Raw genomic sequence first — 19819 nt, 5'->3', positions numbered from 1 at the left:
TGCAAGTTTTTTCTTGGAGAACACTTCCAGAAAAAAAGAAAATACCCACAAGGAAGTCAGAGAAAGAATTGAGCAGAGAGAGAAGTTGAACTGGGCTACACTTACAAAAGAGGCCTCAGCAGAATCCATGAGTATCTCTGAAGCTGCCCCACAGAGATGTGTTGAAGTAAAGCAAGGGGCTGGACTCTTTTCTTGCCCATTGTTTGAGGCCAGTATTCTGAGAAGGTGTCAGCATGATCTATCTACTGCCAGTATTCCTAGAAGTTGTGGGATGAGTGTCTCAGTTCTGAAAAACGACCTGAGTTAGACACCTTAGCATCAACCACAGAACATCTCTTGTACATACTTATCATTTCTCTTCTCCTCTGCTGATTCTGGTCCCCATGGTTCTCTGCCAATCCTTCTGCTGGTATAGATAAATTGCTTGATGAATTATTCATACCATCATCCCTGAGGGTTCAGAACCTTGTAACTATGTCTTTCTGAGGCTGTGATTGCTGCATTTGTTGATTATTGTCTCAATTAACCAGGACAATACCAAATGATGCCCCTGTGGACTGTCTGCATCCTACAAACGTTGCTTCTTGGTCTCACTCTATAACAGCAGCCTTACCTTTTCAGGATGGCCAGGAAGGGTTGTTCACCCTTGAAAGACTTGATCCCTTGCTTACTAATTTCTTGGTGATCAGGTGGCAACTATACCTTAAGGCTTAATGAGAGTCTGTCGGTGTCCCCTGGTAGAAAGATGTTCTCCTTAGAAACCTGTATGTATATACACATTAGATTCTAGAATTGCAGTGATAGAAAGTATGCTTGTGGGTAAGTAGATGAGTCCAACTTTGACTGCTTCTTTCCTATCCAATATCTACAGGACACAATATTAATTTATGTTGTATAATGATTAATTTAGAGTGTATACTATGTGTACTGTGGAAGATGTCACTATATCCTTTCAGGCTATTGTTTGTAAGCAAAGATCTTAGCTGTGCTTTTTAAGGGTGTCTCCCCAGAAACTTCCTGATGGTGTTCCATGTGATAAAGCAAGTATAGTCAATCGTCATATGACCACAGTTGCATGTCTTTTGCTGTAAAGGAGGACCCTTGTTTGATGTGATGTTAATTAGTGTTATATACTGATGAATCAAGCACTCCACAAGCCCTGGAATAGTTGTCTGGCTAAGGGCTTGTGAAACGGAAAGAAAGTCTATACTAATAATATGTGTTGATTCAAATCAAGATGAAATGTGTCTTCCAGAGTGAAAATGGTTCAATGTGACCAATTCCTGAGACTCCTTGACAGGTAGTGCTGAATGACTGTCTCAGCTTTGGTCTCCATTGCTGGCACGTTGAATATTTGTTAGAAAAAGTAGTTTAACCAGTCCTTTTTTTTTGTCCTTTTTTCTGTTCTGTTTTTATTGCTTGCAGCAGAATGCCCAACATAAGATGTTATCACAAATAATCAGATGTGCAAAAGAGGATAGTGATTAAGCACAGGTGGTAGACATGGCTTTACTTTAAATAAACACTTGAACACATTTGGTCCTACAAATATGTGGGTGCTAGGTCTGTGTAGGGAGCTGACCTGCCTGGGAAACCAGGACGACGTCAGGATTCCCCTCCTCCAGTAATCGATGCATGGACTCGGGGTACCGGTTGTGACCACAATGAACCTCATCCTAGAGCCCGCTCCACCCCTCCATACTTCTGGCCGGACAAAGACGCCAGACTTTCTGGAACGTCAGATGGTCTATAACAGCGAAGTATTCTGTAAGACTCTCATGGTCCCTGCGTCTAGACAAGGGGACATTCCTAGATCACTTTCTTCAGCTCATCATAAAGGACTAGCACGAAGCCACCACCCGTGCCCCTGAGCACGTTGGACCAGGCGCCCTTGAAGAAGCCCTTGCACCCCTCATCCTTGAAGATCCTCCGCCAGCAGTCCACCGCCCCCCTGTACATAATGTCGGACCCCTTGAGCCCCGACTGCATCATCATCCGCCGCCTCACGGTGTCGAAAGGGTAGGAGACCACGCCGGCCACCGCCGTCACGACCTGCGCGACCGTCCAGCTCAGCACAACGTGGGTGTTCTCGGGGTCCAGGAGCACGCCTTTGGCGGTGTCGTACATGCCGAAGTAGGCGGCGCGGTAGAGGAAGATGCTCTGCACCGACACGCTGAAGCCCCGGTACAGACCCCGGACGCCGTCAGACTTGCTGACCTTCACCAGACAGTGTCCGAGGCCTTCGAACTCCCGCTCAGTGACGGAGTTCCCCACGTCGGCCGCCAGGCGCGTTCTGGCGAAATCCAGGGGGTAGACGAAGCAGAGGGAGGTGGCTCCCGCCACCCCACCCGAGACCAGGTTGCCTGCGAAATACCTCCAGAACTGCGTGTGCTTGTCCACGCCCTCCAGGAAGACCCGCTGGTACTTATCTCTGAAGGCGAAGTTGAAGGCTTGCGTGGGGAAGTAGTATATGACGTTGGCCAAGTTCCCCCTCCAGAAGGACAGCGCGCCCTGCTCCTTGGGGATGCGCACGAAGCAGTCCACGATGCCCTTGTACTGCTTGTCTGTCGCGATCTTCGTGCTGGCATGTTGCACCTGCAGCAGCAGCTTGACCCGTTCGATCGGGGCCACGGCAGTCTTGGAGATGGCAGCCGCGATGCCGCCGGCCAGGAAGTCCTTGCTGAAGGAGATGACCTGTTCCATCACAGTGGCCCAGTGGGCCGGGCAGCCGGCTCCCAGTTGTGGAGGTACTGAGGGTGGGCGCCACTGGCTCAGCGCAGGAGCTGCCTGGTCCAAAAGAGTTTAACCAGCCTTTCTTAGTGGGATTCCATTATGGTGGGGCCATTGTCTGCCACCATGGCTATACTGTTCCTGAGTCCATTGTGACAGAATATGAGTGGCTAATGGCAGAAGCAGACTGAGTTCTATTACCCAAGTCATTCTGTTTGATTGTTGAGTTCATCTTAGAGAATGCAATCTCGTAGGCATGTGAAACATGAGTTTTACCTAGACTTTCTTGTCTCTAATTTTTTAATCTTTCTCCTTCTAGGTCCTGGAACAGCCAGTCAAAATATTTGCCAAGAACTATGATATATTATAATTTCTAACCCTAGGCCACTTTTATTTTTATATAAATATAAATGGATGACTAAGCACACTCCCACATTTTCTGTCCATTGGGGGAATCTTTTCTTATCACTTTCTTTCAAGGTCAACCTTCAGAACTGTAGTGTGGTCCTGGCTGCTTTGCTCAGTGGGTAGAACATCTGCCCTGCAAGCAGATGTCCTGAGTTCAGTCATGAACAGGGTACACATGAGAAATAACCCTCTGCTTGTCTTCCCTTCCCTCGCCCCTTCTCTCACTTTTCCCCTCCCCAGCCAGTGGCCCACTGTTGCCAGCATCAGGTGAAGAGCTGAGGATAGGTTGGTTGGTTCCAGCACGGGCCCCAGGCAGGGGTTGCCGGTAGGGGCACGTGCGGAAGTTTGTCTGTCTATCTCCCCTCTTTTCACTAAAAACAAAAGAAAACAAACTATAGTGTAGTAGTAATCCATTCAAGCAGTATGATTTGAAATTATGTATCCATGAACCAAGTACAACATTTTTCTTCTTCTGCTACCTGGTCAGGAAGGGACTATAAGACTATAGACATGAGCTGGGGTAGACACAACAGCATAACAGTGGTGTAGGACATGGTGTTGGACTTCTTGTGTCCAATTTTTCAAGTATAATTTATATATTTTCCAAACTCAATGCAGATATACTAAAACATTTTAAATTCATAAAATAAATATTTCAATCTACAAATATTATAATATAATATGAATGTCAAAAGATAATTTATAAGTAATGACTTAAACGCATTATTCTTATAATGAGTAAGATATATTATTGCATGTTAGCATCAATGTAGAGGATTTTCCTAATTACTTTAAAGAAGGTGATTTATAACTATCAAAAATATAAATGTAACAACAGCAAGTTTTTTAAAACATAACTTTCAGTAGTGTAAATTTCCCTAAAATTCTTTTCACTGGAGTTTGATTTTAAGATAAATTGAAGCTTTTGCTAGCATCATCTGGTCAGCTATTAGACTGTGGCACACAATAGTGCAGTTTCAAAATGAGAAATAAATGAAGTAATGTTTAAAAATAAAGGTAAAGTGATTTCAATTTCCCAGATTTCTGAATTGATAGAAGACTGACTTAGCAATTGTACAAGTGGGAATATTCTAGACTAGTCCCATAATAGAACAGAAATTCAGGTTCGCAGTAGAAGTAGAAAGTGTACTAGAAAGTAATTCTAAACTCTTGAAAATAAATTTTACTGGAATGCCAAGAATTAATACTGTATTTTTTTTAAATATATATATATATAGGTTTCTATAACTAAACTAATAAAATAATTATCAATTTAAGTTAAAAGTATATACATCTGGGTATGAAATAAGCAGATGTGAAACCAACAAAGGATTTTAATGGCTCATCCAAAATTTCTTTATGTACACATTTGTAAAATAAACAGTGAAAATAAAAGGTGCCATGTAACTTGGGTGAAGAAAAATAAATCACATCTAAGAGAATAATCATAAGGAACAGGTCTGCTTACTGAAACATAAGCAGATCAGTAATTGTCCTGGCGATAGAATTAAAACACTTACAATAAATAAGTTGAAATTTGTTCAAGCAGTGTCTTTAAAATATAAATTCCTATAGAAAATCCAAACATATGCAAATGTTGCAATAATATAATAGTGATACTCCATTTTCCCATTATCCAGTGTCAACAATAATCAGCTCCAGAGCCATCTGTTTTTTCCAATACCACTCATTTAGCCACATCCCTAATTACCTAGAAGCAAATGCCAAATATAATATTGGCATAGGTAAATATTTTACTATAAATATCTAAAACATTAGGACTATTTTTTTAAGCAGTAAAAAACAGAACACATGGATGAGGGGAGTATTGTAAAAAAGCACAATATTTTCTTTGTTTTTTTTTTTTAATAATAATTTTATTTTTTAATGGGGTGACATCAATAAATCAGGATACATATATACAAAGATAACAAGTCCAGGTTATCTTGTCGTTCAATTATGTTGCATACCCATCACCCAAAGTCAGATTGTCCTCTGTCACCTTCTATCTTGTTTTCTTTGCGCCCCTCCCCCTCCCCCTTTCCCTCTCCCATTCCCCCCTCCTCCCCGTAACCACCACACTCTTATCAATGTCTCTTAGTCTCACTTTTATTTCCCACCTACATATGGAATAATGCAGTTTCTGGTTTTTTCTGATTTACTTATTTCGCTTCGTATCATGTTATCAAGATCCCACCATTTTGCTGTAAATGTTCCGATGTCATCATTTCTTATGGCTGTGTAGTAGTCCATAGTGTATATGTGCCACATCTTCTTTATCCAGTCATCTATTGATGGGCTTTTTGGTTGTTTCCATGTCCTGGCCACTGTGAACAATGCTGCAATAAACATGGGGCTGCATGTGTCTTTACGTATCAATGTTTCTGAGTTTTTGGGGTATATACCCAGTAGAGGGATTGCTGGGTCATAAGGTAGTTCTATTTTCAGTTTTTTGAGGAACCACCATACTTTCCTCCATAATGGTTGTACTACTTTACATTCCCACCAACAGTGGATGAGGGTTCCTTTTTCTCCACAGCCTTTCCAACATTTGCTATTACCTGTCTTGCTAATAATAGCTAATCGAACAGGTATAAGGTGGTATCTCATTACAGTTTTGATTTGCATTTCTCTAATAGCTAAAGAAGATGAGCATCTTTTCATATATCTGTTGGCAATTTGTATTTCTTCCTGGGAGAAGTGTCTGTTCATGTCCTCTTCCCATTTTTTTATTGGATTGTTTGTTTGTTTGTTGTTGAGTTTTATGAGTTCTTTGTATATTTTGGATATTAGGCCCTTATCTGAGCTGTTGTTTGAAAATATCATTTCCCATTTAGTTGGCTTTCTGTTTATTTTGTTATCAGTTTCTCTTGCTGAGCAAAAACTTCTTAGTCTGATGTAGTCCCATTCATTAATTTTTGCCTTCACTTCTCTTGTCTGTGGAGTCAAATTCATAAAATGCTCTTTAAAACCCAGGTCCATGAGTTGAGTACCTATGTCTTCTTCTATTTACTTAATTGTTTCAGGTCTTATGTTTAGATCTTTGATCCATTTTGAGTTAATTTTTGTACAGGGGGACAAACTGTAGTCCAGTTTCATTCTTTTGCATGTGGCTTTCCAGTTTTCCCAGCACCATTTATTGAAGAGGCTTTCTTTTCTCCATTGTGTGTTGTTGGCCCCTTTATCAAAAATTATTTGACTATATATATGCGGTTTTATTTCTGAACTTTCTATTCTGTTCCATTGGTCTGAGTGTCTACTTTTCTGCCAATACCATGCTGTTTTGATTGTCGTGGCCCTATAATATAGTTTGAAGTCAGGTATTGTAATGCCCCCAGCTTCATTCTTTTTCTTTAGGATTGCTTTGGCTATTCGGGGTTTTTTATAGTTCCATATAAATCTGATGATTTTTTGCTCTATTTCTTTAAAAAATGTCATTGGAAGTTTGATGGGAATTGCATTAAATTTGTATATTGCTTTGGGTAATATAGCCATCTTGATTATATTTATTCTTCCTAGCCAAGAACAAGGTATATTCCTCCATCTCATTATATCTTTTTCAATTTCCCTTAACAATGGTTTATAGTTTTCATTATATAAGTCCTTTACATTCTTCGTTATGTTTATTCCTAAGTATTTTATTTTTTTGTTGTTGCAATCTTGAAGGGGATTATTCTTTTGAGTTCGTTCTCAATTGTTTCATTGTTGGCATATAGAAAGGCTATTGACTTCTGTATGTTAATTTTGTATTTTGCGACCTTACTGTATTGGCTTATTGTTTCTAGTAGTCTTTTTGTGGATTCTTTGGGGTTTTCGTTGTATAGGATCATATCATCTGCAAAAAGTGATACCTTTACTTCTTCTTTTCCGATATGGATGCTTTTTATTTCTTTGTCTTGTCTGATTGCTCTGGCTAGAACCTCTAGTACCACATTAAATAAGAGTGGAGAGAGTGGACAACCCTGTCTTGTTCCTGATTTAAGGGGGAAAGCCTTCAGTTTTGTGCCATTTAATATTATGTTAGCTAATGGTTTATCATATATGGCCTTTATCATGTTGAGATATTTTCCTTCTATACCCATTTTGTTGAGAGTCTTAAACATAAAATTGTGTTGTATTTTATCGAAAGCCTTTTCTGTGTCTATTGATAAGATCATGTGGTTTTTGTTCTTTGTTTTGTTGATATGGTGTATTACATTAACCATTTTATGTATGTTGAACCATTCTTGAGATTCTGGAATGAATCCCACTTGATCATGATGTATTATTTTTTTAATATGTTGTTGTATTCGATTTGCTAGTATTTTGTTTAGCATTTTAGCATCTGTATTCATTAGAGATATTGGTCTGTAGTTTTCTTTTTTTGTGCCATCCTTGCCTGGTTTTGTTATGAGGGTTATGTTGGCCTCATAAAATGTGTTTGGAAGTATTGCTTCTTCTTCAATTTTTTGGAAGACTTTGAGTAGAATAGGAACCAAGTCTTCTTTGAATGTTTGATAAAATTCGCTGGTATAGCCGTCAGGGCCTGGACTTTTATTTTTGGGGAGGTTTTTAATGGTTTTTTCTATTTCTTCTCTACTGATAGGTCTGTTTAGGCTTTCTGCTTCTTCTTGACTCAGTCTAGGAAGGTTGTATTTTTCTAGGAATTTATCCATTTCTTCTAGGTTGTTGAATTTAGTGGCATAAAGTTTTTCATAGTATTCTACAATAATTCTTTGTATATCTACGGTGTCCGTGGTGATTTCTCCTCTTTCATTTTGGATTTTGTTTATATGAGTTTTTTCTCTTTTTTCCTTGGTAAGTCTTGCCAAGGGTTTGTCAATTTTGTTGATCTTTTCAAAGAACCAGCTCCTTGTTCTATTAATTTTTTCTATAGTTTTTCTGTTCTCTATTTCATTTATTTCTGCTCTGATTTTTATTATCTCCTTTCTTCGGCTGGTTTTGGGTTGTCTTTGTTCTTCTTTTTCTAGTTCCTTAAGGTGTGAAGTTAAGTGGTTCACTTGGGCTCTCTCTTGTTTGTTCACATATGCCTGAAGTGATATGAACTTCCCTCTTATCTCTGCTTTTGCTGCATCCCATAGATTCTGATATGTCGTATTGTCATTTTCATTAGTCTGTATATATATTTTGATCCCTGCACTTATTTCTTCTTTGACCCATTCATTTTTTTAAAGTATGTTGTTTAGTTTCCACATTTTTGTGGGATTTTTTTCCTCTTTTTTGCAGTTGAATTCTAGTTTCAAGGCTTTATGATCAGAAAATATGCTTGGTACAACTTCAATTTTTCTGAATTTGCTGATGTTGTTTTTGTGGCCCAACATATGGTCAATTCTTGAGAATGATCCATGTACACTGGAGAAAAATGTATACTCAGTCACTTTGGGATGAAATGTCCTGTAGATGTCTATCATATCCAGGTGCTCTAGTGTTTTGTTTAAGGTCACTATGTCTTTGTTGATTCTCTCTTTGGATGATCGATCTAGAGCCGTCAGCGGTGTATTGAGGTCTCCAAGTATGATTGTATTTTTGTCAGTTTTTGTTTTAAGGTCAATAAGTAGCTGTCTTATATATTTTGGTGCTCCTTGGTTTGGTGCATATATATTAAGAATTGTTATGTCTTCTTGATTCAGTGTCCCCTTAGCCATTATGAAATGGCCATTTTTGTCTCTCAGTACTTTTCCTGTCTTGTAGTCAGCATTATCCGATATGAGTATTGCCACACCTGCTTTTTTTTGGATATTATTTGCTTGGAGTATTGTTTTCCAGCCTTTCACTTTGAAATTGTTTTTATCCTTATTACTTAGATGAGTTTCCTGTAGGCAATATACATTTGGATTTTCTTTTTTAATCCATTCTGCTACTCTGTGCCTTTTTATTGGTGAGTTTAATCCGTTTATATTTAGTGTAATTATTGACACTTGTGAGTTCCCTATTGCCATTTTATATCTTGCTTTCTGTTAGTTTTGTGTCTTGTTTGATCCTTCTCTTTCGTTTTTCTATCTTTTGTTTTTATTTGGTTGTATTCCATACATCTTTCCTCTGTTACTATCTTTTTTATCTCATGTGCTTCTGTGGTGGTTTTTTCAATGGTGGTTACCTTTGAGTAATGAAAAGGGTCCCTACCCTGTTCATTGTAGCAAACTATTTTGTGAGTACTTTTGCACTCCATCGTCCTTTGCTACTGTTAATCTCCATCTTCTCCCCCCTTTTCTTTTTGTTGTTGTCACAGTTTAAATTTGGTTTTATTGTGTTCTTCTTGGAGCTTTTACTTGTGGCTCTGTTTTTTTTTGTTCTTTGTATCTTATTGGAGAACCCTCTTTAATAATTCCTGGAGTGGGGGTTTTCTGATGATAAATTCCCTCATCTTTTCTGTATCTGTGAATGTTTTTATTTCTCCTTCATATTTGAAGGATAGCTTTGATGGGTATAGTATTCATGGCTGAAAGTTCCTCTCTTTCAGGACTTTAAATATTGGGGTCCACTCTCTTCTAGCTTGTAGAGTTTCTGCTGAGAAATCTGATGATAATCTAATGGGCCTTCCTTTATATGTTGTATTCTTCTTTTCCCTGGCTGCCTTGAGAATTTTTTCTTTGCTGTTGGTTTGTGTCAATTTCATTATGATATGCCTTGGAGTAGTTATGTTGGGGTTAAGAAAACTCGGAGTTCTGTTTGCTTCTTTAACTTGAGGCTTTAGTTCTTTCCACAGGCTTGGGAAGTTCTCATCTATTATTTGTTTGAGTATGTTCTCCATTCCATTTTCTCTCTCTTCTCCCTCTGATTTACCTATTATTCTTATGTTATTCTTTTTGATGGAGTCAGATAATTCTTGTAGGGCTATCTCACTTTTTTTTTTTTAATTTTTGAGTCTCTTTCTTCTTCTCTCTGTTGTGCCTCAAGTTGCTTGTCTTCTATTTCACTAATCCTCTCTTCTATCTGACCTGTTCTATTAGCTAAGCTTGTTACTTCGTTTTTCAGCTCGTGAATTGAGTTTTTCATCTCTGTTTGATTTGTTTTTATAGTTTCAATTTCCTTGGACATATATTCTTTGTGTTCATTGAGTTGTTTTCTGAGCTCCCTAAATTGCCTTTCTGTGTTTTATCATATATCTCAGAGGATTTTTAGGATTTCTATCTTGAATTCTCTGTCATTTAGCTCCAAGGTTTCCAATATATTAAATTTTTTCTCCATACATTTTTCCTCATCTAGCTCTGTTACCTCTCTTTTTTTTGTATCCATGATATTCGATTTTCTCTTCCTTAATGGCATCTGAGGGTGGTTTTGTTGATAGTATTAATGAGATTTAATAAAGAATAAAAAGTTAAAAAAATAAAAAATCGAAAAGAGTTGTTTTTTTAAAAAAAATTAATAATGAAATAAAGAAAAATAAAATAAAATAAAAATTAAAAAAAAAGGAAATTATTCCCCCCCTCCTTTTTTCCTCTCCTCTCCTCTCCCCTCTTTCTTGAGAAAATCTTGTGGTGAACTGTGAATTATAACAAACAATGCCTATAATGGAGGGCCTGAATTGGGGTAAAGTAATAAAGGGGCAAAAAAAAAAAAAAAAAAGAAGGGGGTATGGACCCACAAAAAGCAAATAAGGAAAAAATTTGGGTCAAGAATAAAATGATTTGCTTTTAGGTGTTGGTTGTCTAAGAGTTATGATGAGAGGAATAAGAGGAAAACAGAAAAATGGGGGAACAAATTAAAAAATTACTATTGTATTTAGTGGAACAAGAACTAGATAAAATGGAGAGCCAGGGATGGGAGCAGTGCTAGTGAGTTAAAAAGGTGAAGTAAAAAAACCCCAAAATGCCACAAACATAAGTTTGAGTCCCAGATAAGATAATTTGTTTGTTATTGAGGTTTGAATGAGAGGAGATGTAAAGGAGAAAGGAAGAAACTAATATAGAGGGAGAAAAGAAAGAGAGAGAGAGAAAAAAAAGAGGAGAGAGAGAGAGAGAGAGAGAGAGAGAGTTAAGGGTTTTGGAGTACAACCCTCATAGAGAGAAAGGAAGAGGAGAGAAAAGATAATGGGAGATGTAACACTTACGGGTAGTGTAGTTCAAGGAGAGGAGAGAGTAAGACTGGCAGAGAGTTAATCAGCCAAATTGGAGGAGGAAAAAAAATATCAAGAATGAAGATAAGAGAAACTAATGAACAAATATAATAAAATGGGATAGGTTATAAAGTGCAGATTATTCTTGATTTTGAGAGGTAATCTTCTTGCTTTTTCTTTTCTCTCCCTCTTCCTGGTCGGTGACTCTGTACCCCGGGTTTTGCCCCTTTTCGCACGCTCAGGTAGAGGTTTGCAGTTGATAAGTCTCTATGGCGATGTCATGTATTGTGCTTTAGTCTCGTTGGCAGTCGAGGCTCATTAGCATTTATAGGCTCCGACAGTGAGAGAGTCCGTGTTCCTGGAGCCTTTCTCCTAGTCTTTCCTTCCTCAATTAGTAGCCTGATAATCCAGCTATGGGGTTGTTGCTGCCTCTGCCTGGATAGTAAGAGGCTCAAAGAGCTGGCAACTCCCCACTCTATTTCCACTCAGTCAGTCAGAGCTGCTAGCATAATCAGGCGGGGTTTCCACCCACTCAAAGACCTCTGGCTCTGCCACTCTGTCCGGTAACACAGGCGGGCGCCCATTTCCGGGGCGCTTGGAGGAAACTCTCACTCATTATCTGCGTGCAGACCAGGATATCCGGCCAGCAGTCTCACGCTCTGAGTGAAACCCCCAACCGCATGGAAAAGTTGCAGCGTTGGAATTGGCTCTTGCTCCGTCCCCGTGCGCAGCTTTTGCAAGGCGTTGGGGTGGCCTGAGATTCCGCTTTAGCCCACACAAAGGCCCCTGACTCTGCTACTCTGTGCGGTAACACGGGCACGCACTGCAGAGGCACTCGGAGGAATCTTTCGCTCACTATCTGCGCACGCAGACCAGAATATGAGGCCGGCCGTGTTTCCCTCTGAGTGAATCCCCTACCAGCATGGAAAAGTTCCACCATTGGAATTAGTTCTCGCTCCCTCCCATGCGCGGCTTTCCCAGGGCACTGGGGCTGCCCAGAGATTCCGCTTTCGGCCCACAGAAAGGCCTCTGACTCTGCCTCTCTGTGGGGTAACATGGGCACTCACTCCCGGGGCTTAGGAAGAAATCTCTCGCCCACTATCTGCGCACACTAACCAGGAGATCAGGTAAAATGGCTGCCCCGCTTGTCTTTCTTTGTTTGGGTTTGGCACGAGTGTTAGCTTGTATTGCCCAGCTTGCCACAGGAACAGTTTTTCCTCGGCTTGGATTTCCGTGCCACAGCCTGGTTCGGCCGTTTGTGCCGCGGCCTGGATCTATTCACCCCCTTTGCCCGCCTCAGTTTCTATATTCACGGATCCCAGAGAAAGCCGCCCTGTTTATGTTAGTGAGGAAGGTGGAGCATTTCTTACTCCCTATTTCCTTCGGGGTTTGGTTATATATTTAGCCAATTTTTCGCTCGACCATACCTTCGGGTGTATTGCGAAACATCTGGAGGCTCCAAGGATAGGTTTTTCTGTTTCTGGTTGAAGATCTTGTTGAGTTTTGGGGGAGATTTATCTGTATCGCTTCCTACCCCGCCATTACTCTGACGTCATCTGCCAGCACAATATTTTCTAGCCTTCAGAATCCTCACATGTTCACAACTACTTTGCAAAACAGTTACTTAAAATTTATTTTCCTAATAAATTATTTTCTGAAAACTTAAAACACTTTTTAAGTTAATATGCACATTAGTGTCAATCTTACCATTTGGGTTATTGGAAAATAGAACAGTGTTAGAAATTACCTTAGAAATCAAGTTTTTTTCCCAAATACTATGCACAGTGCCTTTCCTTACAAGTGAAAATGTATTGGGATCTACAGTAGATCAGATGAGATCAGAATCACATTGTATGAATAAGACAATAATGGTAGGAAATCCAAAAATCTCACTTTATTCTGCACTTGTGGTAGGTATCGGAATAATTCTGAAAAGCATATTATGGCTTCTTAATAGTTTGGTAATCACACATTTAATTCAACTACTTCATAGGTCAGATAAGAAAGCTGAAGTTAAATGATTTTTTATTAGAAGCAGTTAATTAGTAACAGAGCTGATGTTAAAAGTATCTCAAGTCTACGGCACCATGAACTTTTCTAGAAAATCTATTAAGCACTTTTACTCTTATTTTTCTATTTTGCTTACATAACTATGCCTCATTTTGATTGATGGCTCAGTGTTAATTAAAGTGTTATAAGTTGAATTAAATGAACTTATGGTGTTCCCAGTTTCCAAAGACCTTAAATAAATCTTTGTGAACTAAAGAATTTTATTAAATACTTCAAAGTAATCAAATCATTTCTCTATTTACAAACTCTAATGTATTTAATATAAGTAAAGACCAATTATGTAAATTTACAACACACTTGCAAGAAAAAAACACACTTGCTCGGGTTTGGAGAGTTTAACTAAGCTACTACAAGTGTTACTCCCCATTCCCAGTTTGTTTGACCAAGCAGCCTGCTGTAACTGGAATCTGACACTAGCCCCTCATGCAAGTAGATACCTATGCAGCAATCTGAAGAATCATAGGCAAATGTAAGCTCGTGATGTGATTTCTCCAACAGCCCTTGTGATCAACAACATCCCCTTCCTTCCTCCTGTGGGCTTCCCCTTATGCTGCCCTTAGAAGAGATCACCATGAAGCATACCAAAACCTCCCTCTTCTGTTTTAAATTAACCAACCCACTTTAACCTGGGAACCTCAGAGCTCTCCACCCTCAGACCCTAACAAAAACACGCTACCCCAAGTCCTTTCTCAGTCTCTATCTGTACTCTGCTTTAATCTCCTCATATGACCCCTCAAGCAGTACTTGCTATTTCCTCCAAGATGTGTGAGCAATAAGCTCCAATTCAATTTCCTTTGTGGTCTGTTGTTGAATAAAGGCTCATCATCCAACACCTTATGCTTCACTTAACAAGTGTTATTTTGATAAATTCATAAAAATGGGAGAAAGAAATCATGAGATACAGGTGTTGTCAGTAGCAACCAAAAGCTACTGGGAAAATAAAATAGTTTAGAATTATAAGGATCATCTTGTAGTTTTTTTCTTTCTTCCGCCTGAACTGTTTATTATTTCCTGTGGCTGAATGTCATGTTCTTATGACAACATAGTAATCTCAATAAACCATATTTAATATAAAATCAATAAAATATATTAATATTCAATATAATTCATGAAAATATAAATCAAGAAACAAAATATATAGCATCAATATACTAATATTTCTTCTATGTATAGTCAAATTTTAATTTTGAATAAATTTGTAATATGTCCCCTAAAATAATTAGCACAACAATCAGATATAGATTTAAAACCTGTTGATTTTCTTTAAAATAAAATATAAAAATTACCATAATTATATTAATAATAAAGATAATATTTTTTAGCACTTTATTTTTTATTTTTTATTTTTTTGTATTTTTCTGAAGCTGGAAACGGGGAGAGACAGTCAGACAGACTCCCGCATGCGCCCGACCGGGATCCACCCGGCACGCCTACCAGGGGCCACGCTCTGCTCACCAGGGGGCGATGCTCTGCCCCTCTGGGGCGTCGCTCTGCCCTGACCAGAGCCACTCTAGCGCCTGGGGCAGAGGCCAAGGAGCCATCCCCAGCGCCCGGGCCATCTTTGCTCCAATGGAGCCTTGGCTGCTGGAGGGGAAGAGAGAGACAGAGAGGAAGGAGGGGGGGTGGAGAAGCAAATGGGCACTTCTCCTATGTGCCCTGGCCGGGAATCGAACCCGGGTCCCCCGCACGCCAGGCTGACGCTCTACCACTGAGCCAACTGGCCAGGGCCAGCACTTTCTATGGGAAGACACTGTGCTGAATGGTTTATATGTATTTGTCTTATTTCATTTTTAATATCCTAGGAGGTATATATTAATGAAATTTTTTATATGAAAAAACTAAGGCTCATAGTTATTAAATATACTTTGATCTTTAAGAGCATGATGTTTAAAGAGAGACCTGTGTCAAAGTTCTAATTCTGTCACACACTAAATGTTGAGACAAAAGACATTATATCTCTCTGAGCTTGGAATCTCTACTCTAATAATTTAAATAATATTATTTATTTCACAAGATTGTTGTGAGAACTAGAGATTATGTATCAAAAAACTTGTCTAATAAACGGTTCTAAACAAGTTGGAACTAATATTTTATTACTTTACCACTATCGCGTACTACTGTCACTATTGTCATATACTTTATACTGTTCCCATTTCTATTATCAATAATACTGTGATTTTTTACTATTTAAATTTTATTCTAATGTCATTAAAATGGCAAAGTGCAGTAATCATAAGAGTTTACCATAAGTCACTTGTTCACAGAGATGACATTTTAACAGTGGCCTTATTTCTAAATTAGTCTATCTCTTGAGGAATTAATAGAGTACGTAAGATATTCTACACTGCAGAGATAACAGACTTTGGCCATTTCTGAAAATGTGAAAGACACTGAATCTCATTACTATCTATTTATTTTTTCTGAAACTGACATTCTCTGTAAACTAGCTGATAATCAGGGGTTCATTCAAAAGACAATCATTTTCTATAACTGGCTCATTTGTAATAATTTTGTTGAAACCTAGTAAAATAATCAGTTTCACCTCCAGGAAAGGATTCTAGAAGCTTAACAATTCTCTCACTCAAGTAAAATTATTTGTCATTAACATTTAAATATAATCGCATGAGTTTATTAACAAAAAATTCTATTTGTTAAACTCCAGAGAATTGTTATATGTGACTTGTCATTTTAAAATATATTTACCTCATTCACCCTACATCACTACCAACACATACCCATTGTAGGCGTTTTATCTCACAAGTCATAGTATTATACACAGAATACTGCGTTTTATCTCACAAGTCATAGTATTATACACAGAATACTGGTTTATCATTACCATGCTTTAATTTTAATGACTTTAAGAAAAGTCAGTAAATGCCTGTCAAATCAGTTTGTTTTCTCTAAAGCTATTTGTTATTATTAGCAAAGGGAATAATATTTTGAAATTAGCCTATCAAATCTAAGAATCATTTAACTCAAAACCAACCATTTCTTAATATTTCAATGCAATAATATAAATCTGCTAATTATTTCTTACAGATCATCTAGAATTTATATGAATTAAATTGTTAATGGAAGAATCAAATCCATAAGTGAGTCTTGGTGATAGTTCACATTAGTAAGACTTCTTGGAAATGGAATAATATAAACATTTAAAAATACTTCAGTTTTCATTCATTTTAACAAACTTACTACATGTCCAATTTTATTCACTCTTACTAATTTAGCTTCATATTATATTGACTAGTTTCCAGTTTTCTAAGCTGCAATTTATCATCATCAAAATGATTTCCCCATTTTTAAAACTCCTTGCTACTGCCACATAAATGAACAAATTTTCTTCCAACCTTAAGTATTTTTAATATTCAGACTGCACACTATCTATACACTCCGGAGGAGACAGCTCCCAACTCCTAACTGACAGAATCTTAAATATTTCTCAAAGACACTGTTTAAATACAATCCAGAAGTATTATCTCTATTGCTAAAACTAATGAAGAATATGTATACACAAAAATAAATGTCATTCCCTTTGTTGTCAGAAACACATTAGAAGAGTTAAAATTACATGGAAGTAAAAGAAATAGAAATAGATGCTTTCTTTGGGAAAGTGTGCTTTCTTCCTTCTACCTTATGAGTGATTGCACATTTTGAGAGCTTATGTATATATTTAATGAATATCAGTTTGGTGCCTAGTTTGTGCCAAGATGCTTCTAGAGATCCTATGGTGAATAGGAGAAGCAAACTTATACTGCAGATGGGAGAAAAGGAAAATACAAAAGTGAACAAACAAATGAACATGACAATATTAGATGACACTAAGCCCTGAGAAATAAAAAATATATATAATAAAGCTTTGGGAACTCATGGCTTCTTTAGAATGCATTCAGAGAAGTTGACATTTGAATTAATAAATAAAAAACAGAACAGAAAAATAGAGTAACTGAATAGCAGGAACAATTTCATTAGCTGAGTATGAACTGTTCTTCAAATACCCACTTTCTCCAAAGAAGTGTGCTCCTTAGTCACCAGGACTCTAAATCTGCATAAGGACTGAGAGTCAGAACAAGGGAATCAAGGACTCATACATGGATGGTCCAGGGAGTTCAAGAAATGACTCAACCCTGAATTGGTCATTGTGGGATAGAGCATTTAAAAAAAAATTTAAATCATGAAACATATTTAGCAGTATGTATCATGTACTAAATAGTATCCCATGCATTTTCTTATTAATAGAATTTGTTTACTAACCCCAGGACTAGATTAAGACGACACAGATTAAATTATTCATAGGCTAAAGATCTGGAAACAGCCCAAATGTTCCACAGTAGACAAGTGGATAAAAAAGCTGTGGTACATATACACAATGAAACACTACATAGCCATGAGAAAAAGGAACTCTTATCTTTTGTGATGGCATGGATGAACCTGGAGATTATTATGCTAAGTGAAATAAACTAGGCAGATAAATACAAATATGAGATGATCTCACTTATATGTGATATCTAATGAACAAAGTGAACTGAGGAATGGAATAGAGGCAGAGGCAGGGTCACAGGAAGCAGAGGGACAATTGTCAGAGGGGAGGGGAATAAGAGGATAGGATCAAAGGAGGGTGAAAAGATTAGTGAAATTATATATACATAACATAGAAACAGATAACAGGACAGCAATCCCAGAGGGAAGGGGGGGAAGGAGACAGGAGAAAGAGGACAAAGGGGTATAATGGGGGACACGTTGTGGGGGAGGTTGGGGGTGTTATACTGAGGGGAACACTTGAATCCATGTTAACACAATAAATTAAACTTTTTAACAATAATAATAACAATGAAAAGGACATTCAAGTGGAGATTTCTCCTAAACAATTGGATATAAATGGAGAGTATATCTTTTAAAAAATGATTCATAGGCTAATGCATTCATCAAAGGTTTATTGAATTTCATGTAACTAGCTAGCTATTATTAATAAAATTTTAAAAATTAACCTCTTCCTGGTGATATATAAAAACTGCTTTTGATATCTTTACCTTGACATAATAAGACAAAGGTTAAATTTGAGAAATGTTCTTGACTTTCAAAAATTCAACACCACGCATTTCCTTTAGTGTATATTAATTACCTTTGCCATTTTAACCAATTTCACAATTCTCACAAACAACCCATGACTTGTTTTCAGATACTTGCCTGAGTCCAGAGAGCAGGTTTTATTCTTGGTTATTCAAACAAAACCCTCTTTGAAGGGCCATTATGATAATTTTCTTAAGTGGAGATTTTTTTTAGCACACTAAATACTTTTGAAGTGAAAACATGATATTTATTAAACAGATCAAAAGTGTTTCAGAAAAATTATTATACGGTAGTGAGTCAATAAATAATGAAAGCTTATTTCAGGAATACAGCACCTTTCAGCCAAAGTACTTTATGTATGAAGATAGCATCAACCATTCTCTCTCAAGTAGAATGCACTTTATATTGTAGCCATTTATGACAGGAAAAATCAAATGACTGTACCTCTCTTTAAACACAAAAAGTGTGTTTGATGACAAATTGTGATCATTAAAATGCATCTAATGTAGGATGGCAATACTTGAGCCAAAAACTTCATGAAAATTAATTTTATTCTCAAATCAATTATGTAAGTCCAAATTGTACAGTCAGTATAACTGAAAGTCATAAGGACAGACAAAAACCTCACATAAATTAGAGGCCAATATCCAGCACATTGATCTAAACATTCTATTATCATAAGCCTTTGTGAACACAAAGCAGCCAAGGTTCCACCAGGAAAAAGAAAAGCCCAACCCAAAATAAAACCAGAAAGCATGATGCTTGATTTCCTAAATGATACCAAAAGCCAAAGTAACCAAGTAAAAACATAGTAAACTATTAAAAACTATCTTTTCTTATTAAAAATTAGGCCAAAAGTGGATTTAGCCTGCATTTATTTAAAATGGATTTCATCAAATAGTTTATAAAAAGGAAGATCTTGTTTAGAATGCTTTTCCTTATGGTTGTTTTTCACCTGCTCAGGAGCTAGACTTGCTTTGATGTCTCAGTTCTATACCTTAAGTTCTGTCTTGTGTGTGCACAGCTTTTACTTTGAGAAGCTGAGTTACCAACATTACTTTGGTGTTTTAAAGCTTATTTGACCATCTCTTCTAGAAAAACTAGAACCCAGTACAGTAAGATCAGATCATATGGCAATTCAGGAAGGCTGAATGTAGTGCCTTCAGGTATCATTTTGTTGTTGGATAAAAGTACATACTGGATTATGTGGTTGGCTTGAGTTTTTTCAAAATTCAATAATTCTATTAAGTTTTTCCTAAAGAGTAAAATTTCAAACCTAGAGATGATATTCAGGAAATTCATCTCAGTTTCTTACCCGATGCCCTATCTATATAGAACAGTGCAGTCCAGCATCACATCGTTGGCTGTGTCTGTGAGTCAGCATGTCCATTTTATAGATTACATTCGCACAGTCACAGATGAAACCTTTTATAATGCCAACCGCAATAGTTTATTACTAGATTTGCAGAAATATAACTCAAATAT

At 37.5% G+C, this 19819-nt stretch overlaps 1 protein-coding gene across 1 annotated transcript; it reads right to left on the bottom strand.

Moving 5' to 3' along the window:
- Positions 1-1809: 1809 nt before the first annotated feature.
- On the bottom strand, positions 1810-2940 carry LOC136383878 (ADP/ATP translocase 3-like). The gene is made up of 2 exons (XM_066353787.1): positions 2932-2940; positions 1810-2787 (listed from the first exon to the last, which is right to left on the bottom strand). Exons 1-2 carry the CDS (start codon positions 2938-2940, stop codon positions 1810-1812), a joined length of 987 nt encoding a protein of 328 aa, XP_066209884.1.
- Positions 2941-19819: the final 16879 nt, after the last annotated feature.

This window comes from Saccopteryx leptura, chromosome 12 (assembly GCF_036850995.1).
Source record: "Saccopteryx leptura isolate mSacLep1 chromosome 12, mSacLep1_pri_phased_curated, whole genome shotgun sequence".
NCBI lineage: Eukaryota > Metazoa > Chordata > Mammalia > Chiroptera > Emballonuridae > Saccopteryx > Saccopteryx leptura.
The sequence above is the reverse complement of the archived record's forward strand: the minus strand, read 5'-3'. Positions and strand labels throughout refer to the sequence as shown.